Below are 19,458 nucleotides of genomic sequence, written 5' to 3'. Positions count from 1 at the left end.
TGCTGGGGGTCTCAAAGGTGAAGGGGATGAGCACATTTATGAGAATTCTCCATAACACTTCTCCGTTGGCGAGAGACTTTCTCCTTAGGTCCCTCTTCTCCCGTGTCACTGCAGTGCAGCATCTTTGGTTGAGTGCCACCTCCAGAGCTTCCGTCGTCCACGGCTTGAGCCGTCACTAGTCTCCATGCCACCTGGGGCAATTCCACTCCGGCGGCCTGTCTGTGTTCGACCTGTGCTGCCTTGCCTTCTCAGGGTGTTCTGGGCTCATCCCAGATGAATTTTCTCCTCTCCACCCGAGACACGAGCCTGCGGCTTCTTTGATCACGCTCAATTTTCACCTTCTGTAACAGCCCGGACGGGAGCTCAACAGAGTGCACCCTCACTCCTCGGTGGCCATCTTGGAAACCCCATACATGTATTTAAAAGGAGGTTCTCTTTTAGATCCGTACTTTCCCCCAACATAAACATAGGAACTCACAAAAAAGAAAAGTGGCTAACTTGAAATTAGCAAGGAGACATATGAGGATATAGTCTGTTTTTGCATAAACATATTCTGAGCTGCAGATAAGCGCCATACAAATCATTGATGCCTAACATGTAAATCCTCAGATAACAAATGTGATGCAAGTAAACATACAACAAAAAACAGGAAATCCCACACAAACAAGAACCTCCCTATATTTACAAAGCTCCACATATATGTTTAGATGAGTGATAATAGCAGAGTAGTGCCAATGAAAGGAACTATACTATTACTACTGCCTGAACGGAATACCCATTTCAAAACAGGTAACAACTCTGGAACCCACTCTAGTTTTTGTCACATGCTTCGCTTTTTACATTTTTTTAAAAAATGTTTTTTTTTAAGGGAGGATCTAATAAGGCTTTTATGGTGACTTACCCAGAGCAGCTTTTGGGCTACACCATCATATTCAGCATCAGGTTGGTAGCCTTTCACAATAGGAGCCTATACATTTGAGCGCCATGTTTGAAACCACACCAGTTATTGAGCTTTGTAATCATACATTTCCTGATGAACACACTCCTTCAACTCAACCCATCACCACAAGGTGTAAAGAAAAAAAAATCAAGATCTACATTGGTTGAGATATGCACATCAGTTCTTGTGCAATTATCCATAGTTTATTTAATGTCACTGCATGAAAACCAAGTCGTTCACATGTACAGTTGCATTTTCAGTCAAAGTCCCTGCTGAGCCCGCTCCAAACCATGCACAAAATGTAAAAAAGTACTACAAAAAAACGGTTTTAAAATGAAAATCCACAGAAATAACCAAACAATGAAAGGTCTGTTCTGGTAATCCATTTTCGACATGAACATTGCATTTATCCCAGCTACAACGCAGAAGTTAATTCATGGTCCTCACTTATGAATATCATCTTTATTGGTTAAGGTGCGATTAATAAGTTAATGAATATCTGTGTAGTATCCTCCCAGAGGCTGTTGGAAAAACCACAACACTTGACATGGGTGGTGTGGAACTAAAAGAGAAAACAAATGATAAACAAGATACATTTCAAAATTCTCGGATGAAGGGTTTGCCCATTCAATTCAGTTCCCGAAAGATGTACACTGTGAAGCTTGTCAAGTTTACAAACCTGAAATGTCCTTAGAATATACTGCTTGGACTTAACTTAGTTTTAGGCTGGTGCCTGGTTCAATACATAAAGTTGGTTTTGCCCATTTTCCAAAGACTAGTCACTTTTCAACAGTGTGTCATGGCAGGAACCTTTTCCTGATCTAGATACCAGCAGTGTACCTGTATTTAAAGTTCAATTTTCAGAGATTGTATTGTAAGCATTGGCGATCTTGGTAACTTTATATCTTTACATGGATTTTAAGGCATAAAGACATTAAAGAAACAACTGGTGGAGTTTGCAATAGCTACTGTAGGAAATTCAGGATAGTTCAATTTGGAGGAAATGTGGCAGTGTTCGCAGTGCAACAACATTGCCTTCAGCAAAGAGGCCAAAAAGCACAATTATTTTCCAAGGGAACCAATATAGTGAAGCAAAACAAAATACTGATCCGAGGCTCTGAGTAAACAAAATAGGACTGGATTTTCTTCAGTTTGTTGATAGGTTTTCAAAATCCAAGTTGCATTTTGACCACAGCGAAGGGGGTGGGTGGCCTTTCTTACCTTGCGGAGTGGAAGAAACAGCAATATTTTTTAATACAGAATCAATGCATTTTCATATTTCCATTTAACTGTCTATATCAGTGCGCCATGCTAAGAAAATCTTTTCTTAGGACCAATGGGAGATCATTTTGTAACGGAAAACGCAATCTGGAAGTGATCAGTGTTCTTAGTGAAGTTGAGGACCTTTAATCTTACAAGACATTAACACACATATTATGTTATCATATATTTATAACTGTGTGCATATTTAATGTTTGAGAAATGTGTACAATTGAAAGCCTACGAATCTGACGTTCTTCATACATAGAAACTGAGAAGGGCCATCATGGACAATGGCATTTCACGCTTTTCACATCAATGTGTGTCAATCCTGCTCTTGAGGGAATGCAGTTGGATGGCAAGAGAACAACTACGATTCTATGCGTATGAAATACTATTTTATTTGCAACAGTTGGTGTGCAGGAAGTTGAACAGCAATAACTGTTTTAGTGAAGTGAAAACGTACCCAAAGGCCACTGAACAGCGAGTAATGTTTGGTCACAATAGCTCAGGGCCAGATGTGAACCAGCAAACTAGGAATGAATGAGTGTCTATCCCAGATCCAAATGGTTACTCAGTTTCCCAATGCACACATCGGGGGCCCCGAAGGATATTATTGCATTTTTTGTCTCATTAAAAAAAGCCCAATTTCTTAAAAAAACAAAAAAAAAGACTAAAGTCTTTGCTATGCAAAGACGTCTTTCTTGGTGCAGAATGTCCTTGCAGCCACCAACAGGAATGCACGATTCCAGTATTAATATTTCAACAAGTGGTTCACAACGGTTATCAACCGCAATGAACAAAACAGGAAAGTGGTTTTAAGCTTCAGTGCTGAAAACCTATTGAATGACTGTTGCATTGTTGGAGTATATCCTCTTTCGTCCAGTTATTTGAAGATTTGCTAGTAGAAAAAAAAAATCAACAGAAAACATACATTTTCTCCAGGCCTAGATATAAAACTGATGAAAGGCCAGTTGGTCCATGAAAGGCTGCACTAAGTTGTCTGTAGCAAAGTAGAACACAAGCCCAAAGGTAATCGAAATTGGGAGAGCGGGTAATGCCTTTTTGAAGATGGCAAGAAGCAGCAGAGTCAGACACAAGCCCTGAAAAAAGGAAAAAACAAACAAGTTACAACTGACATCCACATTTACAAAGCCATCATGGAAATAGAATTAATTATTGATTACTTTGTGTAAAGGTGCAGAAGGAGGAGACTGACACACAGGTGGGCATAGTTGTTGGCATAAACCTTTATTAGCAATGAAAATTAAGAGAAAAACTAACTTTAAGAGGGGTTTCTCTGCCACAACTAAAAGTGCTAATGGGATTTGTCAAGATGTCTGTGTAAATCAATAGTAGTCCACCCTGTGTCAAAAACCTACTTCTGTCCCCCACACTTATAACTAAACTTAAGAGGTAGCGAATCTTCTTGGTCCAGAAGAATGTCTCCCTTCTTCTGGACAGCGGTTCACATTTCTGGTTGTTAGGTGGGATCTTTACCTGAAGGAATGACATCCTTCCCCAGGTCTCAATCCTTTTTCCAAGGCACACACCAAAGTTCCAGGTTGCAATGCCAAAAAGCAGTAACATTCTCAATTCAAACTCAAAGGGTAACAGGTAAAGTTCCAGTTCAAACATCAAAATTCCTTATTACCCATGGTTGCTTTTTCACTATTGGGTCCCTGGAGAAGGTCTCCCTTGTCCAAGTCTCTGGCTCTCTGCGTTTTCCCCACAAAAAAGCTAGGGGGAATGGCTCCCTTCTCCTGGACTCTCTAGTCACTTTATTTTATGATTTCACAATGCCAGGGGAATGATGCCCTTCCTCGGGCATTCCTTGGCTTCGTTCTCACACTCTCTTGGCTTTTATTTTCACAGTCCACAACATGAGGGGGAATTACTCCCTTGCCCATGGCCTTTCTTGGCTTTAGCTTTACAATTCACCACACGAGGGGGAATATCTCCCTTTGCCTGGCCTTTCCCAAGATCTCCTTTACAGTTTTTTTAAATTGTTTTTTATTAATACTGTGTTTTAGTTTACAATAAACTTTTCACACCATAAAACATGCAACACAAAAATGAAGACACAGCTTGACATAAAATACAGATATAGAAAACCAGTACAACTTAATATCAGCTTTTGTCCTCAATGTATAGCAATATTGCAGTATACTCAAAATAACAGCAACCAGACATAAAATAACATTCTTTTACTAAATCAACACTTACAATGACAAAATGGAGTAAAAATAATTTGAAGGCTCATTAGGCAATTTGTTAACCCCCTACCTCTTAAGGCATATACACTTCAAGACAGTCAGCTGCAACACAAGTCATTTTTTCTAGCAATACACCTTCAATTTTAAACAGAAACCATCCCAGTGCACACAAATGATTTGAAGGGATTGTTCATGCATTTTGACCAAAGTAGTTCCCTCGCGAAATTGGTACTAATAGCATTCCCCCCCCCCCCCCCAAGAGCACAGTTCTGTCTATCAAAATAACTACAATAAATAAGCAAATGCTTTATAGATTCTGGTTGTGACTTCACATTACAAAATCTACATCTTCTACAACAGAAGGCATCCAGTGCTTCATTCGTTCTAGCGAGTGCAACTGGTTCATACAAAATCGCATGTATATGTCACATATTTGGGCATCCGGGAAACACTCAATATACATTAATCTCGGTAGCCTTTTGTGTAAATGTTGTGCGACTTCCTGATTTGATTGATAAGAACCAATTTCCTCTTGAGACTCCACCCAATCCATTTGATATAATTTTATTTTAGCGTAGCGAGCAGGTATAATTACATCTTCCTTAGTAATGTTAATACGTACTAACGCACATTCCATTCTTTTTTTTTTTTAAAGAGTAATACTGACTGTGGTTGCTCTAATTGAAGCAGTCTTGTAAATTCAGTATAAATTGAATTCCTAGGGGGATCTAGCATTTTGGCAAACGTATTCATCTGACGCCACAAGAAACGTGAAGATAAACTTGATAAACCCAGTTCTATACGTAAACATGCATTTGGTACAGATTTAATGCAAAGAATTAAGAATCTGATCAATATCATGGAGACCTAAATCCAAACCATACAACAACACAGCTTCAATTTTTAGCAATATTTTTGAAATATGATCCTTAATTGAGAAATCAAAGATCGCATTTTTAATACTAGAGAATTGTACCAGTGTTTTTTAGAAAAAGCATTTGTAACATCAAAGCCAAGTATTTTAGCGTTGAAATTCTTTCCAGCGAGATATTGTTAATAGTCCAACCGAATTGTGGCAATTTCTTTCCCACCTGAAAATACTAACATCTTTGACTTTGCTACATTAGGGCGGAGGTAGTGATCGTGTGCGAAATAAGCAAATGCTTGCAGTATATTTTGGATTCCAAAAGGAGTTTTGTCAAATAACAAAATGTCAACCGCGTACGCCAGCCAATTTAATTTTAAATGGCCAAGCTTTGTAGGAAAACCTAGTATTTGACTCCAAATACGATCAATGTCTACAAGATATAGATTAAACAATGTCGAAGCAAGGTTACAGCCTTGCTTCACCCCTGTGCAAGTCTGAATGTTCTCTGTTACATCACCTTGTCGATAAATTCAAATTTTAAAATATGTATCTGTATGTAATAGTACTAACAACTGAATAATACTCTCAGGGAATCCCCACTTTTGCAGTTTTGTCCACAGCATGTCACAAATTACACAATCTAAAGCAGAGCTCAAATCTAAAGCAGCCATATAAAGTGTGCCAGCTGAAGTTTTCTTGATTGCATATAGAAAATGTGACAACACAGTTGCATTAGCTGCCGTGCCCATCTGTTTTTGAAATCCAGTTTGATTCTGGGATAAGACGTTATAGCTTTTTATGTGGTTTTCAAGTTCTTGTAATAGCAATATGGTGAATACTTTGTATGAGGCATCCGTTAACGCTATAGGCCTATTGAACGTCTCATCAGAATTCCCTTTTTTATAAATAGGGACTATCAATGCTGTATGCCATAAATGGCCAATAATACTGGTATTAAAGATGTTTTCAAATTTTAAAATCAAGATTCTGGCCCAAAATGCAGCATCTGTTTTTAAGGCACATGCTGGAATGCCATCTGGGACAGCGGCCTTTGAAAAGTTAAGTTTACCTATAGCCCATGTCACATCGGCAACAGTCCATGTGATGCGCCGAAAATGCGATAATTTCCTCTTTACAAAATGTTGATGCAGATGGTTATTGGGGAGTTAAAATGTGTCGGAGATGAACAATGACAATGCCTGTGCAGAAATGCCATTATGTGATTTACTTCTGTCCGTATAGTCTGAATTCTTAAACATGTTCCAAATTGATTTAGTGTCATGTTTACATAAATGTCTAACAATTTTCTGGTTATCGGAAAGATGCAGTAAATAACGATGGCTTCGACAGGCATTAAGTATAAACCTGCACAATTCGTTTTTTTCTCACAAGGTATTTAGCATCAGAGACCCTTCGCCTTGCCAATTGTTTCAGATCTTGATGTTTTTGTTTTCTTAATAAGGCAATATACTGGTCAAAGTGGTGAAAATGAGGTCTCTGCTTAGTTTGGTAAGTGTGCGTGAGCCACGCCAATTGTTCTCTAATAATGTTATTATTGCATCTTTCCTGCCAGAAAATGTCTTGCTCAGAATATCTCACCAAGTGGTCAAATAATGTAATCCTTTCAAGACTTTTCACAATTCTCTGACAGAGTGCTTTATTCCAATGAATTGTACTCGGGCGACGCTCTATTTCCACCAGAGCCAATTCCGGAACTGTGTCAAGATGACCCAATAGGAAGTCTAATTCTATGGCAATCAAGCAATGATCGGCAAGTCCCACGTCAACTGAAATGGTAGGAGTACACAAGGACCAAGTTATTTACCTGTAACTGTTGTTCTCCAGCAAGGGTCTGGCATGGATTCACATACTCATGAATATTCCCTGTCATCAGGCTGGGATCCCTCGGTAAAGAAAACATCGGTTTCAGTTTAGTTTCTGAACTGTCTTTCTACTAATAACCAATCACAGGTCTCTGGGTCACTGCCCCCAGCCTATGACTGCCCTCAACCTGAGCCCCTCCTCTGGCACCATCTTCAGATTTGGTAACACGTAAAGTGGCAGTAGCACCAAGAGAGGGACCGCAGAGGGGTTGGAGAGAGGGTTTGCATGTGAATCCATGCCAGACCCATGCTGGAGAACAACAGTTACAGGTAAGTAACTTGTTCCTTCTCCAGCATGGGGTCTGGCATTGATTCACATGCCAGAATACAGGAATACATAGCAGTACACCCATGCACAACCACTGGAGGTGGCAAGGCTCAACATTAAGCATTTCAACAACTCAACATTAAGCATCTCTTACCACCTCAACAGGCTCACCTTCAAACTAACAGGTTGCGCAGCACTGCTTGGCCGAGTCTGGACTCCTCCCTGGAATCCCGGTCAACGCAGTAGAATTTTGTGAAGGTGTGCGTCGACCTCCACGTAGCTGCCCTGCAGATGTCCAGCAGGGACACACCAGACAGGAACTCTGTAGTAGCAGCGGTCGCTCTGGTCGAAATGGCCTCTCGGACGGCCTGGCAACGGTCGGTTTGCCAACCTGTGACAGTGCATGATGCAGCCGGAGAGCCATCTGGAAATGGAAGCCTTGGAGAGGGCCTTCCCTTGGTTCACAGGGCCAAAGTTCACAAACAGCTGTGATGTCTTCCAAAAACTATTTGTGCGGTCCACGTAGAACTTCAGCGCTTTAGCCACATCAAGCGAGTGCAAAGTCCTCTAAGCCGGCAACAAAGACGACGGGAAGAAAAAAGGCAACACCAACAAGGGCTCGTTGAGATGGAAGTCCAACGGCACCTTGGGCATGAAGGAGGGGTGTGTCCTCAGCACTACCCTCGTCTGGTGGAATGTCAGGTACAGAGGCTTACAGGAGAGGGCCTGATCTCTCCCACTTGTCGTGCAGAGGTGATGGCCACAAGAAACGCCGTCTTACACGATAGGAATTTCAGCAGCGCCGAAAGCAAAGGCTTGAATGGCGGGCCCATGAGCCTGGTCAGCACCACATTGAGCTCCCACGCCGGGGCCAGAACCTTCACCGGCGGGAACGAGCAGCACAGTCCTTTCATGAACTCCTTCACCAGGCGGTGAGACCACAGTGACAACCGACCCGGAATTCTGGTGTAGCGGGAGATAGCTGACAGATTAATTTTGATGGAGGCATGCGCCAGCCCTGCCTTGGCCAGCGACAGCAAGTACGGCAGCACTTGAGGGACTAATTCATAGAGGGTTGATCTTCTTTGCACGGCACCAGACAGAGAACCTCTTCCATTTATGTCCATAGCACTTAAGAGTCGAGGAAGCTGTGGCTTTGGCAAGTACCTCCTTGCAGTCCGCTGGGATGTCGTAGCCTCCAAACTCTAGTGCTGCAGGAGCCATGGCTGCAGGTTCAGCGATCCTGGGTCGTGATGCAGGATAGAGTCTCCTTCCCTGGCGAGAAGATCAGCGTCCGTCGGTAGCTTGACTGGAGGCGACGCCGACATGTCCAGAAGGTCCGGGAACCAGATCTGCCTCAGCCATGCCGGTGTGACGAGGATCATCCTGCACCAGGACCGTCTGAGTTGACTGATGAGTCACAGGGGCAACCGCAAAGGTGGGAACGCATAGAGGAACAGGCTGTCCCAGGAGAAGGAGAATGCATCCCCCCATGCTCCCCGGCTGGGGAAACCTGCTGGTGTCCGTCGCGAACAGATCGATCTGGGGATTGCCCATTGTCGGAATAGGAGATCTACTTGATCTTGCCGAAGCTCCCACTTGTGGCAAAAGCGCAGCTCCCTGCTGAGTGAGTCGGCGACTGTGTTCTTCACTCCCGCCAGGTGCAAGGGTACCAGGAACATCTCTTGGGCGATGGCCCAGTGCCACAGATCCTGTGCTTCCTTGGAGAGGCCTGGGATCTGGTGCCCCCCTGCTTCCGGATGTAGAACATCGTGGTGGTGTTGTCGGTCAAGACCCTTACCACTTTGCCCTTGAGGGACGGAAGGAAGGACTTCAGGGCCCAGAACACGGCCCAGAGCTCCAGGACGTTCATGTGCAGTGATCTCTCCTCCGGGAGCTAAAGGCTTCTTGCGTGGAGATCTCCGGTGTGTGCGCCCCATCCCTCCAGGGAGGCGTCCGTCGTCACTGTTTCCTCATGCGCTGGGGTCTGGAAGTCCATGCCCACCGCGAGATGCGCACGGGTGCCCCACCACCGGATCGCTTGACGGAAAGTCCCATTGAGGGAGATCTTGTCTTTGAAGCTTCCCGCCACTTGTATCCACTGGGCATCGAGGAACTCCTGCAGCGGCCGCATCCGCAAAACTGCATAGTCGCATGAGGTAGATGCATGACATCATGCCGAGCAGGGACATGATGGAACTCACCCTGGCTACTTCCATGGTCAACAGCCATTGTACCTTGCCCAGGATGGCCTTCATCCTCTCCTCCGATGGTGAAGCCAGCCGTGCCACCCTGTTGAGCCTGGCTCCCAGGAACAGGGCATCCTGTGATGGCACCAAGCAGGACTTCAAAGTTTATTGAGAACCCCAGTTCTGTGAGCAGGCGGACGGTCCTTGCTGTGTGGTCGACGGCGCGTTCCCTTGACTTCACTCGGATAAGCCAATCGTCCAGATAAGGGTAGACGTGGATTCCCCAGCAGGCGTGGCCGCGCCACCACCAGCACCAGGCACTTGGTGAAGACCCTTGGTGCCGACTTCAAACCGAAGGGCAGTGCCTTGAACTGATAGTGCCGCCCTTGGACCACAAAGCGTAGAAACTTTCAATGTCCTTTGTGTATGGGGATGTGGAAGTATGCATCCTCCAGGTCCAGCGACGACAGGAAGTCTCCCCCTTCCAGCTGTCCCAGCACGTGCTGAAGGGTGACTATCCGGAATTTTTGGGATTTTATTTATTTGTTGAGGTGGCGGAGGTCTAAGATAGGCCGCCAGTCGCCGGTCTTCTTTCGGACGAGGAAGTACCTCGAGTATACTCCGGAGCCCCGGAGTGTCTTCGGATGAGTTCTATCGTGCCCTTTGCCAGCATCGCTTGTACCTCCAAAAGTTGATGTGGTCTTCTTTCCTGGCCACTGGTGGAAAGTGTGGGCACTTCCTTTGGAACTCCAGAGTGTGCCCGTGGGCCAGGGCCTCCAGCACCCAACGGTCGGTGGAGATGGATTTCCACACGCTGACGAATTTTGCCAGCCGGCCTCCCACCGGGGTGCTCGGCTGGGGGCCCGATGTCACAGCCGACTCAGTCCTGCTTCATCGAGGCCTTGCCACCTTGGCGAGGACGACGGCTTCCTGCGACCAAGAGCAAGCCGCCTGATGGTACGACGAAGAGATGCCACCGAATCTTTTGGAGGTACCTTGAGACTTTCCTCTGGAGGTCCGAAAAGACGGCCGTCGCTGATGTAGCGTGCCCAAGGCACGTGCCGTCTCAGTGTCTGCCTTGATGGCCTGCAGTGACTCGTCCACTGCCTTGCCGAACAGGTTGTTCCTGTCGAAGAGCATGTCCAGTACCCTGGCCCGTACGTCCTGACGGAAGTCGGTGGCCTTGAGCCAACCACGCCTGCCCAACTGGCGAAAACCAGTGTAGGCGATGTCTGCGGCTACCATGATGGCGTGGTCTGACGCCACCTCGCTCTCTTGCAGGAGGGGGGCGATTTTGAACCACAGCTCCCTATCGTAGCAGGCCACAATAGCTAGACCGTTGGCCACCTTGATTGTCGTCGTCGCCGATGAGATGACCAGACGTCCCATGGCGTCCAGCTTTTTCCCCTCGCTGTCCAGCGGAGAAGTAGATACCGTTGCCCCTGCAGATTTCTTCTTGGCCGCCGCAGAGACCACCGAGTCCAGGGATGGCTGCGCCCTGAGGCACATAGGAGCTGAGTCTGGGACCTGGTACTATTTCTCGTACCTGTCTCTCTTCGCAGGGGCCGTGGACGGGTTCTTCAAAAGGGACAGCCCTACGTCCCAGATGTCGTCCAACAGTGGGACTGAGAGGATGGTCTTCCTCTTGGCCTCTTGTCACTGATAAAGGAATCCCTCCTTCTGTTCTTCGGGGCATAGCTGGAAAAGCTCAGAGGCCCTGGCAATCATGGCGTGAAAGGAGACGATTTCGTCGGGAGGGAGCGATCGGAGATCTGTTCCGTCGTCGCTACCGTCCCTCATCCCCGGTCGTCGCCGTCTCAGTCTCATCCCTCGGCAGAGGGGATGGAGTTGAAGGATGGAAGGGTGGGGGAGGATGGACTCGCCTCCGCTTGGCTGGAGGACTCCCTGGTGGTCCAGGCACCGCTGCATCGTCCGCCGGAAGTACGGGCAACCTTGTCCTTATCTCTGTGCACAAGGTGTGCAGTGCCAGCAAGATGTCTTCTGACCTGTCTGTCGGCGGTGGCATCGGTTGCGACTGGAGCATTTGCAGAGGCGTGGTTACCGGTTCCTCGTCGATCTGCCGTTCTTAATCGGCTCCACTCTCGCTCTCCACGTCTGCCTCGTCTGGATCCTTCCCGTAGGCCCTGACCTCGACGAACCTCTTGTCGGGGACTGACTTGAGGCAAGACAGCTCGTCCTCGGAGGAGGTAACTGAGTCCGTTAGGTCTATCGCGCGCCCCCTCCTTCTCGGCCTGTTCCCTCCGGGATGGCAGAGAAACTCTAGGCCTGGAGGTCATCTCCACTGGGGTCGCCCGTGCTTCGCCAGGGCCATCACGAATCCCTCAATCGAGGCCTTAGCCGGGTGAATCTGGGCCTTCACGACCTTAGGCGCATCTGAGGCCTTCACCGTGTGGGGAGGGTCACCGCCTCGCTCCACCTTGGCTTTCTCCATCGGGGTTGACCGGGGCTTCTCCCGAAGCTTACCGGGGTTGTCCGACTTCCTCTTTGAGCCAGAGCGTTGGCTCGTGGTTGACAGCATCGGCGATGTTGTGCCAGGCCTGGCAGCCGAGGAGCCTGAACAAACAGCGCTCCCGGTGCCCACGGACTCGCAGTGCTTTGCCTTTTGTTGGGCCCCTGTCGCCGGAGCGCCCTCAAAGGTCTTAGAAGAACACTCAGACTTCGTCTCACCTGCTGCTGGGCTCTTCGCCTCCAGCCAGTTAGCGAGTCATGTAAGACGGTCCTTCATGGTCCGGACGGACATGTTCTTGCAGAGCGCACAGTCCTCCTCCACCGGCGACTTGTCGGAGTGCAGGCATTAGAGGCCCCGGGAGTGCTCATCCTTCTTGAAGACGTTCTGTAGTCCACATCCTGGGCAGATCCTAGACAGCTTGGATACAACAGGTGTCGAGTCTCCTTCGTCTTGGGCCATGTCCACGCGGGGTAGCCCTCAAAGGTCTTCGGGAATCCTCCAATAAGTGAAATTCAATTAAATTTTGACCTTGAGGGGCATAGAGATTTCCAAAATGGGTCCCCATTAATCGGAAGATGAATCGGGGGAGCTTGAGGGTCGATTTGACCAAAAAAATAAGAGTAAACTCTTTGAGAAAAACACAATACGCAGTAAAAGCTCGAGCGCTAAGCACAAGGACTCCCAACACTTGAACGTGCAGTAAAACTCTGATGATGATGGCTGCCAGAGGAGGGGCTTAGGTAGAGGGAAGTCATGGGCTGGGTGCAGTGTGACCCAGAGACCAGTGATTGGTTATTAGTAGAAAGACAGTTCAGAAACGAAACAGATTTTTTCTTTACCTAGGATTCCCAAACTGACGACGGGGAATATTCATGAGCAAGTGAATCCATGCCAGACCCCATGCTGGATAATTTTAAGAAATTACCAGATATAAAAAAATTATCAATTGTGGAGTACGACCGCTCCCTATGCCATGTGTATTGTAGCCTCTTAGGATCAAAACTGACAACACTCATATTCCAACAATCAAAATATTCCCTCCAGCGTGGGCCTGTCACACTAGCACATCGCTCATTATACGACAAAATATGAAAAGCATTGTCATTAAATTTACTTCTGCAATTGGCATTAAAATCATCCCCCACAATAATGCCATCATAATCATTTTGTAAAAGAGCGCTTTCAAAGATATCCATGAATGCACCTATGTCGTGAGTGTGTTTGTTCAAATATAAGGTGACCAACATAAACTTTCCTTTCTTTCCCTCAAGTATAGTCATGTCAATAGCAAGAATGTTAGATGAGGAATGAATAACAAAAGAGGGAACATTTATACTGTTGTTCACTAATATAGCTAACCCTACTTTGGGGCTTCCCAACGCTTCTTTTATGGCGATGGTGGAAAAGGTAGTATATCCATTCAGAATTTTACAAACATGGTTTCTTGTAAAAAAAAAATTATAGTTTGAGTATCAAATAAGGAACCCGAGTTTAGGGCGTAAAAGAAGTTATGGTAACCACATACATTCCAAGAATACAATTTAACAATACCACAGCTACGGCATATTTTTAGCAGGAGCAATAGAAGCCAATGTGTTGACTAAATTGCCAATCCTTGATATTGGATGCAATAGCTGCTAATTGAGCTGAAGCATCAGATGACACAGCAGAGGAAATTGCATCATCACTAGTGTTAGTTGAAGAGATTACAGACTCTGGTACAACATAGTTCAAAAAAGAAAGAGCCTGTTCCTCATCCGATAAGAGACACAAGACATCCCCAGTGATGCAAACTCATGATGAAAATCCCATATTTGCCTTAATATGATTAACGATGAAGGTTTACAAACCATCCTAAAATTATTTTGTCCTGCTAATTTAACCCATTCAACATAGTGGAATGTAAGAGCCTTAGCATGGGAATTTTGTTGAATGTTTTAAATATATATGCACGATTCGAACATGCTGTACCATTTATGGCAGGGTCACTGATCCAGCCTAAAATGGTAGAATCATTATGTAATAGGAATGAACTGTCTTGAAACTGTATGGGGGCATCAACTTGTTCTGGTCTCATCCCAACACACTCTACCATACCTGTATGCCTGGGAGTGGCATCACAAGGCTGGACATCTGAACTATGAAGTCCTGACTTGAGCAGCATGGCTACATCGGCCTTGTGTTTCAATTCCACCAGCTGCTGTGCACTGGTTGGAAGTGATGCATCGGCTCTTGCAGTTTGCAATGCCTGAGTCTGCGTAGGAATACCTAGGTCTTCTCCAATGTTACGTGACGAGAGCTTACTAGATACAACCTTTAGAGGATAAAATGCAGACAGTTGTGATTATTTGCTATCCTTCTTGAGGTCAGTATTATTGCATTTTTCATTGTGAACCACTGCCGGTTGCACAGAATTACTGAGCAGGGCAAGGTCTTCTCTAAATCTTTTGTTTTTGGTGTTTTATTTTTTTTGTTTGCTAGCTGTCACATTTTTAATGGCACTGTTATTGCTGCTTGCAATTTGAGAGTCCTGTACTTGCAGAGCTTTTCTGCTTTCTGCTTTCAATTGATCACTTTCACAGTTCAAAATAACAGAGGGAATGTCTCCCTTCGCCTGGCCTTTCTCAGGCTTAACAAGGCAGTTGTTGTTGGTCCCAGACCCAGGTTTCTATGGTGGCTCGATTTGGGCAGACCTGGTTCACTACCCTGTCAGGTACTGCCACGGGGAAGATGAGCAATGAGGATTTTCTCCTCCTCAGGTTGCATGTCCCTGACATGACTTTCTTCCCTGTTATTGTTCCCTTAATACCCAGTTCACTATCCTGCCAGGTATGGAACAAGTTACTTACCTGTAACTGTTGTTCTCCAGCATGGGTCTGGCATGGATTCACATGCTCATGAATATTCCCAGTCAGGCCGGGAATCCTCGGTATAGAAAGTATCAGTTTAGTTTTCTGATCTGTCTTTCTCAGTAGTAACCAATCACTGGTCTCTGTGTCATACTGCCCCCAGCCAATGACTGCCCTCTCCCTAAGCCCCGCCCCCGGCAGACATCCTCAGATTTGGTAGCACGTGAAGTGGCAGTATGACCAAGTGAAGAGCCGCAGAGGGGTAGGCGGGAGGGTTCGCATGTGAATCCATGCCAGACCCATGCTGGAGAACAACAGTTACAGGTAAGTAACTTGTTCCTTCTCCAGCATGGGGTCTGGCATGGATTCACATGCTCATGAATATAAGAATACATAGTAGTATACACAAGCACAACCACGGGTGGTGGCAAAAGGCTCAATATCAAGCAATACAACAACTCAACATTAAGCAACTCTTACCTCCTCATCAGGCTCACCTTAGGCGAACAGGTTGCGCAGCACTGCCTGGCCGACTCTGGACACCTCCCTGGAATCCCGGTCGATGCAACAGAATCTTGTGAAGGTGCGCGTCGACCTCCACGTAGCAGCCCTGCAGATGTCGAGCAGGGGCACACCAGACAGGAACGCCGTAGTAGCAGCGATCGCTCTGGTCGAATGGGCTCTCGGACGGCCTGGCAACGGTCGGTTTGCCAACCGGTGTCAGTGCATGATGCAGCCGGAGAGCCATCTGGAAATGGAAGTCTTCGAGAGAGCCTTCCCTTGATTCACAGGTCCAAAGTTCACAAACAGCTGTGATGTCTTCCGAAAACTCTTTGTGCGGTCCACGTCGAACTTCAGCGCTCTAGCTACATCCAGCGAGTGCAGAGTCCTCTCAGCCGGCGACGAAGGCGACGGGAAGAAAACTGGCAACACCAAGGGCTCGTTGAGGTGGAAGTCCGACGGCACCTTGGGCATGAAGGAGGGGTGTGTCCTTAGCACCACCCTCGTGTCGTGAAAAGTCAAGTATGGAGGCTTGCAAGACAGGGCCTGGATCTCTCCCACTTGTCGTGCAGTGGTGATGGCCACGAGGAATGCTGTCTTCCACGACAGAAACTTCAACGGCACTGAATGCATAGGCTCGAATGGGGCCCCCATGAGTCTAGTCAGCACCACGTTGAGCTCCCACGCCGGGGCAGGGGCCTTCACCGGCGGGAATGATCGGAACAGTCCTTTCATAAATTCTTTCACCAGTCGATGAGACCACAAGGACGCCCGTCCTGTAGTTCTGGTGTAACGTGAGACGGCAGCCAGATGTATCTTGATGGAAGCGTGAGACAGGCCAGCCTTGGCCAAGGACAATAGGTACGGCAATACTTGAGGCGCCGTAATCCACAGAGGGTTAATCTTCTGTGCACGGCACCAGACAGAGAACCTCTTCCATTTGTGTCCGTAGCACTTGAGAGTTGAGGATGCCCTGGCCTTCGCAAGAACCTCTCTGCAGTCGGCCGGGATGTCGTATCCTCCAAACTCTAGTGCTGCAGGAGCCAGGCCTGCAAGTTCAGCGACTCTGGTTCGTGATGAAGAATGGCGCCTCCTTCTCTGGAGAGAAGATCCACGTCCGTCGGCAGCTTGACTGGTGTGGACGCTGACAAGTCCAGAAGGTCTGGGAACCAGATCTGCCTCGGCCACGCCGGTGCGACGAGGATCATCCTGCACCGGCGGGAACGCATAAAGGAACAGGCCGTCCCAAGGGAACGAGAAAGCATCGCCCATGCTCCTCGGTTGGGGAAACCTGCTGGCGAACCTCCGGCACTTGGAGTTCGCTGCCGTCGCGAAGAGATCGATCTGGGGTTCCCCCATCGTCGGAAAAGCCGGTCCACTTGATCCTGGCGCAGTTCCCACTCGTGGCACGAGCGCAGCTCTCTGCTGAGTGAGTCGGCGATGGTGTTTTTTATCCCTGCCAGATGAAAGGGTACCAGAAACATCCCTTGGGCGACGGCCCAATGCCACAGATCCTGGGCTTCCTTGGATAGGGCAGGGGATCTGGTTCCGCCCTGCTTCCGAATGTAAAACATCGTGGTGGTGTTGTCGGTGAAGATCCTTACCACCTTGCCCTTGAGGGACGGAAGAAAGGACCTGAGGGCCCAGAACACTGCACGGAGCTCCAGGATGTTGATGTGGAGAGTCTTCTCCTCCGGGAGCCAAAGGCCTCTCGCGTGGAGACCCCACGTGTGCGCTCCCCAACCTTCCAGGGAGGCATCCGTCATCACCGTCACCTGGTGGGCCAGGGCTAGGAAACTTGTTCCCGCCGTCAGATGAGAGCGGACACCCCACCATCGTATCGCCTGACGGAACGCTTCGTCGATCGGGATCCTGTCCTTGAAGCTGCCCGTCGTCTAGATCCAGTGGGCGTCGAGGAATTCTTGCAAGGGCCGCATCCGAAGTCTGCAGTGGCGCACTAGATAAATGCAGGAGGACATCATTCCGAGGAGGGACTTGATAGACCTCACTCTGGCCACGTCCGTGGCCAGCAGACATTGCACCTTTCCCAGGATGGTCCTTACCCTTTTCTCCGACGGTGAGGCCCGCGGCGCCACTGTGTCGAGCTGTGCTCCCAGAAACAGGGCGACTTGCGACGGGACCAGGTGGGATTTTGGAAAGTTGATGGAGAACCCCAGGTCTGTGAGCAGCTGGACGGTCTTCGCAGTGTGTTCCACGGCGAGCTCCCTTGTCCTTGCCCGTATGAGCCAGTCGGCCAGGTAGGGGTAGACGTGGATCCCCTGCAGGCGCAGTCGCGCCGCCACCGGTGCTAGGCACTTGGTGAACACCCTGGGCGCCGATTTTAATTCGAATGGGAAGGCCTTGAACTGGTAGTGCCGCCCTTTGACCACGAACCTGAGGAACATTCGGTGTCTCTTTAGAATAGGGATGTGGAAGTATGCATCCTCCAAGTCCAACGACGACAGGAAATCGGCCTCCTCCAGCTGTCCCAGCCTTACTTCCAACAGCAGTTGAGGGACGCGATTTTCCTTCCTGGCCACGGGAGGAATGCGGGGGCACCTCTTGTGGAACTCGAGGGCGTGCCCCAGGGCCAGGGCGTCCAGCACCCAAAGGTCGGTGGAGATGGACTCCCACACGCCGACGAACTTCGTCAGCCGGCCTCCCACCGGGGTGCTTCGGCAGGGCCCGACCAGACGTTCGGTTCAATCTTGCTTGGAGGCCACTTTGCCTCCTTGACCACGTTGGCGACGGCGGGATCCACCTGACTTGCCGCGTCCCCTGTAGGCCTCCTGCGACGAAGATCTTGCCGCTTGACGGTACGTAGAGGAGCTGCTGCCGGCCCCCTTGGAGGCACCCTGTCAGCCTCCGGAGCTCCAAAAGGACGGCCGTCGCTGTTGGAGCACACCCAGTGCACGGGCCGTCTCCGTGTCCGTCTTGATCGCCTGAAGGGACTCATCAACCGCCTTGCCAAAAAGGTTGTTGCCATCGAAGGGCATGTCCAAAACCTTGGTCTGTACGTCCTGGTGGAAATCCGTCGCCTTGAGCCATCCTCGTCGTCTCAGGCAAACGCTGTTGCCCAACTGACGGAAACCAGTGTCTGGGATGTCCGTAGCCACCATAATGGCGTGGTCTGAGGCAATCTCACCTTCCTGTAAGATTTCCAGGGCCTCAGTTCTCTTGGCGTCCGGAAGGAAGTCCAACAGAGGGGCGATCTTAAACCATAACTCCCTGTCGTAGCGGGCTACGATGGCCAGGGCGTTGGCCGCCTTGATGCGAGACGGAGGTGGCGATCCTTCATGGTCCGCTCCGACATGTTCCCACAAAACGCGCAGTCCTTTTCTTTGTGCGTCTTGTCCTCATGGAGACAGTAGAGGCATAACGAATGCTCGTCCTCCTTGAAAACGTTCTGAAGCTGGCATGCAGGGCAGGTCCTGAACAGCTTCCCGGGCGTCGAGCTCCCTTTCTCCTGGGCCATGTCCGGGGTAGGCCTCGGAACTTCTGGAATCCTCCAAAAGCGTAACTCGATGAAATCTTCACCCTTGAGGGGCGTAGAAACTCCGAAACGGACCCCCGTTGTTCGGAAGTAGAAACGGTGGAGCTTGAGGCTCTATTTAACCGAAAAAATGAGAGAATCTCCTGAAAAAGCACGAAAACGCAGCAAAAGCTTGAGAGCTACAGCACGAGGACTCCCAACACTTGAACGTGCAGTAAAAATCTGAGGATGGCTGCCGGGGGCGAGGCTTAGGGAGAGGGCAGTCATTGGCTGGGGGCAGTATGACCCAGAGACCAGTGATTGGTTACTACTGAGAAAGACAGATCAGAAACGAAACTGATACTGATTTTTTCTATACCGAGGATTCCCGGCCTGACGACGGGGAATATTCATGAGCATGTGAATCCATGCCAGACCCCATGCTGGAGAATATAATAATTCCAGGTTCTCCGTGTTATTATTTCTGGGTCCCAGACCCTGGTTACTGGATTTATCTTGTTCCTCTCTAAGACGCCAGGCGG

General features: G+C 48.3%; 1 protein-coding gene across 4 annotated transcripts in view; it reads right to left on the bottom strand.

Annotated features, from left to right (window-relative positions):
- Window positions 1–1,103: 1,103 nt before the first annotated feature.
- Window positions 1,104–19,458, bottom strand: part of PSEN1 (presenilin 1) — an 855,645-nt gene continuing 837,290 nt past the window's right edge. For all 4 annotated transcript variants that reach the window (XM_069638637.1, XM_069638636.1, XM_069638638.1 and 1 more), the window contains exon 12: window positions 1,104–3,303. In XM_069638637.1, coding sequence (XP_069494738.1) covers window positions 3,148–3,303 — 156 coding nt within the window. In that variant the 3' untranslated portion in view covers window positions 1,104–3,147. The remainder of the gene's footprint in view (window positions 3,304–19,458) is intronic.

The sequence above is a fragment of the Ambystoma mexicanum genome, chromosome 14, assembly GCF_040938575.1.
Source record: "Ambystoma mexicanum isolate Mex_15411 chromosome 14, UKY_AmexF1_1, whole genome shotgun sequence".
NCBI classification, from domain to species: domain Eukaryota; kingdom Metazoa; phylum Chordata; class Amphibia; order Caudata; family Ambystomatidae; genus Ambystoma; species Ambystoma mexicanum.
Note: the sequence above shows the minus strand (reverse complement) of the source record. Positions and strands in the feature narration are given on the sequence as shown.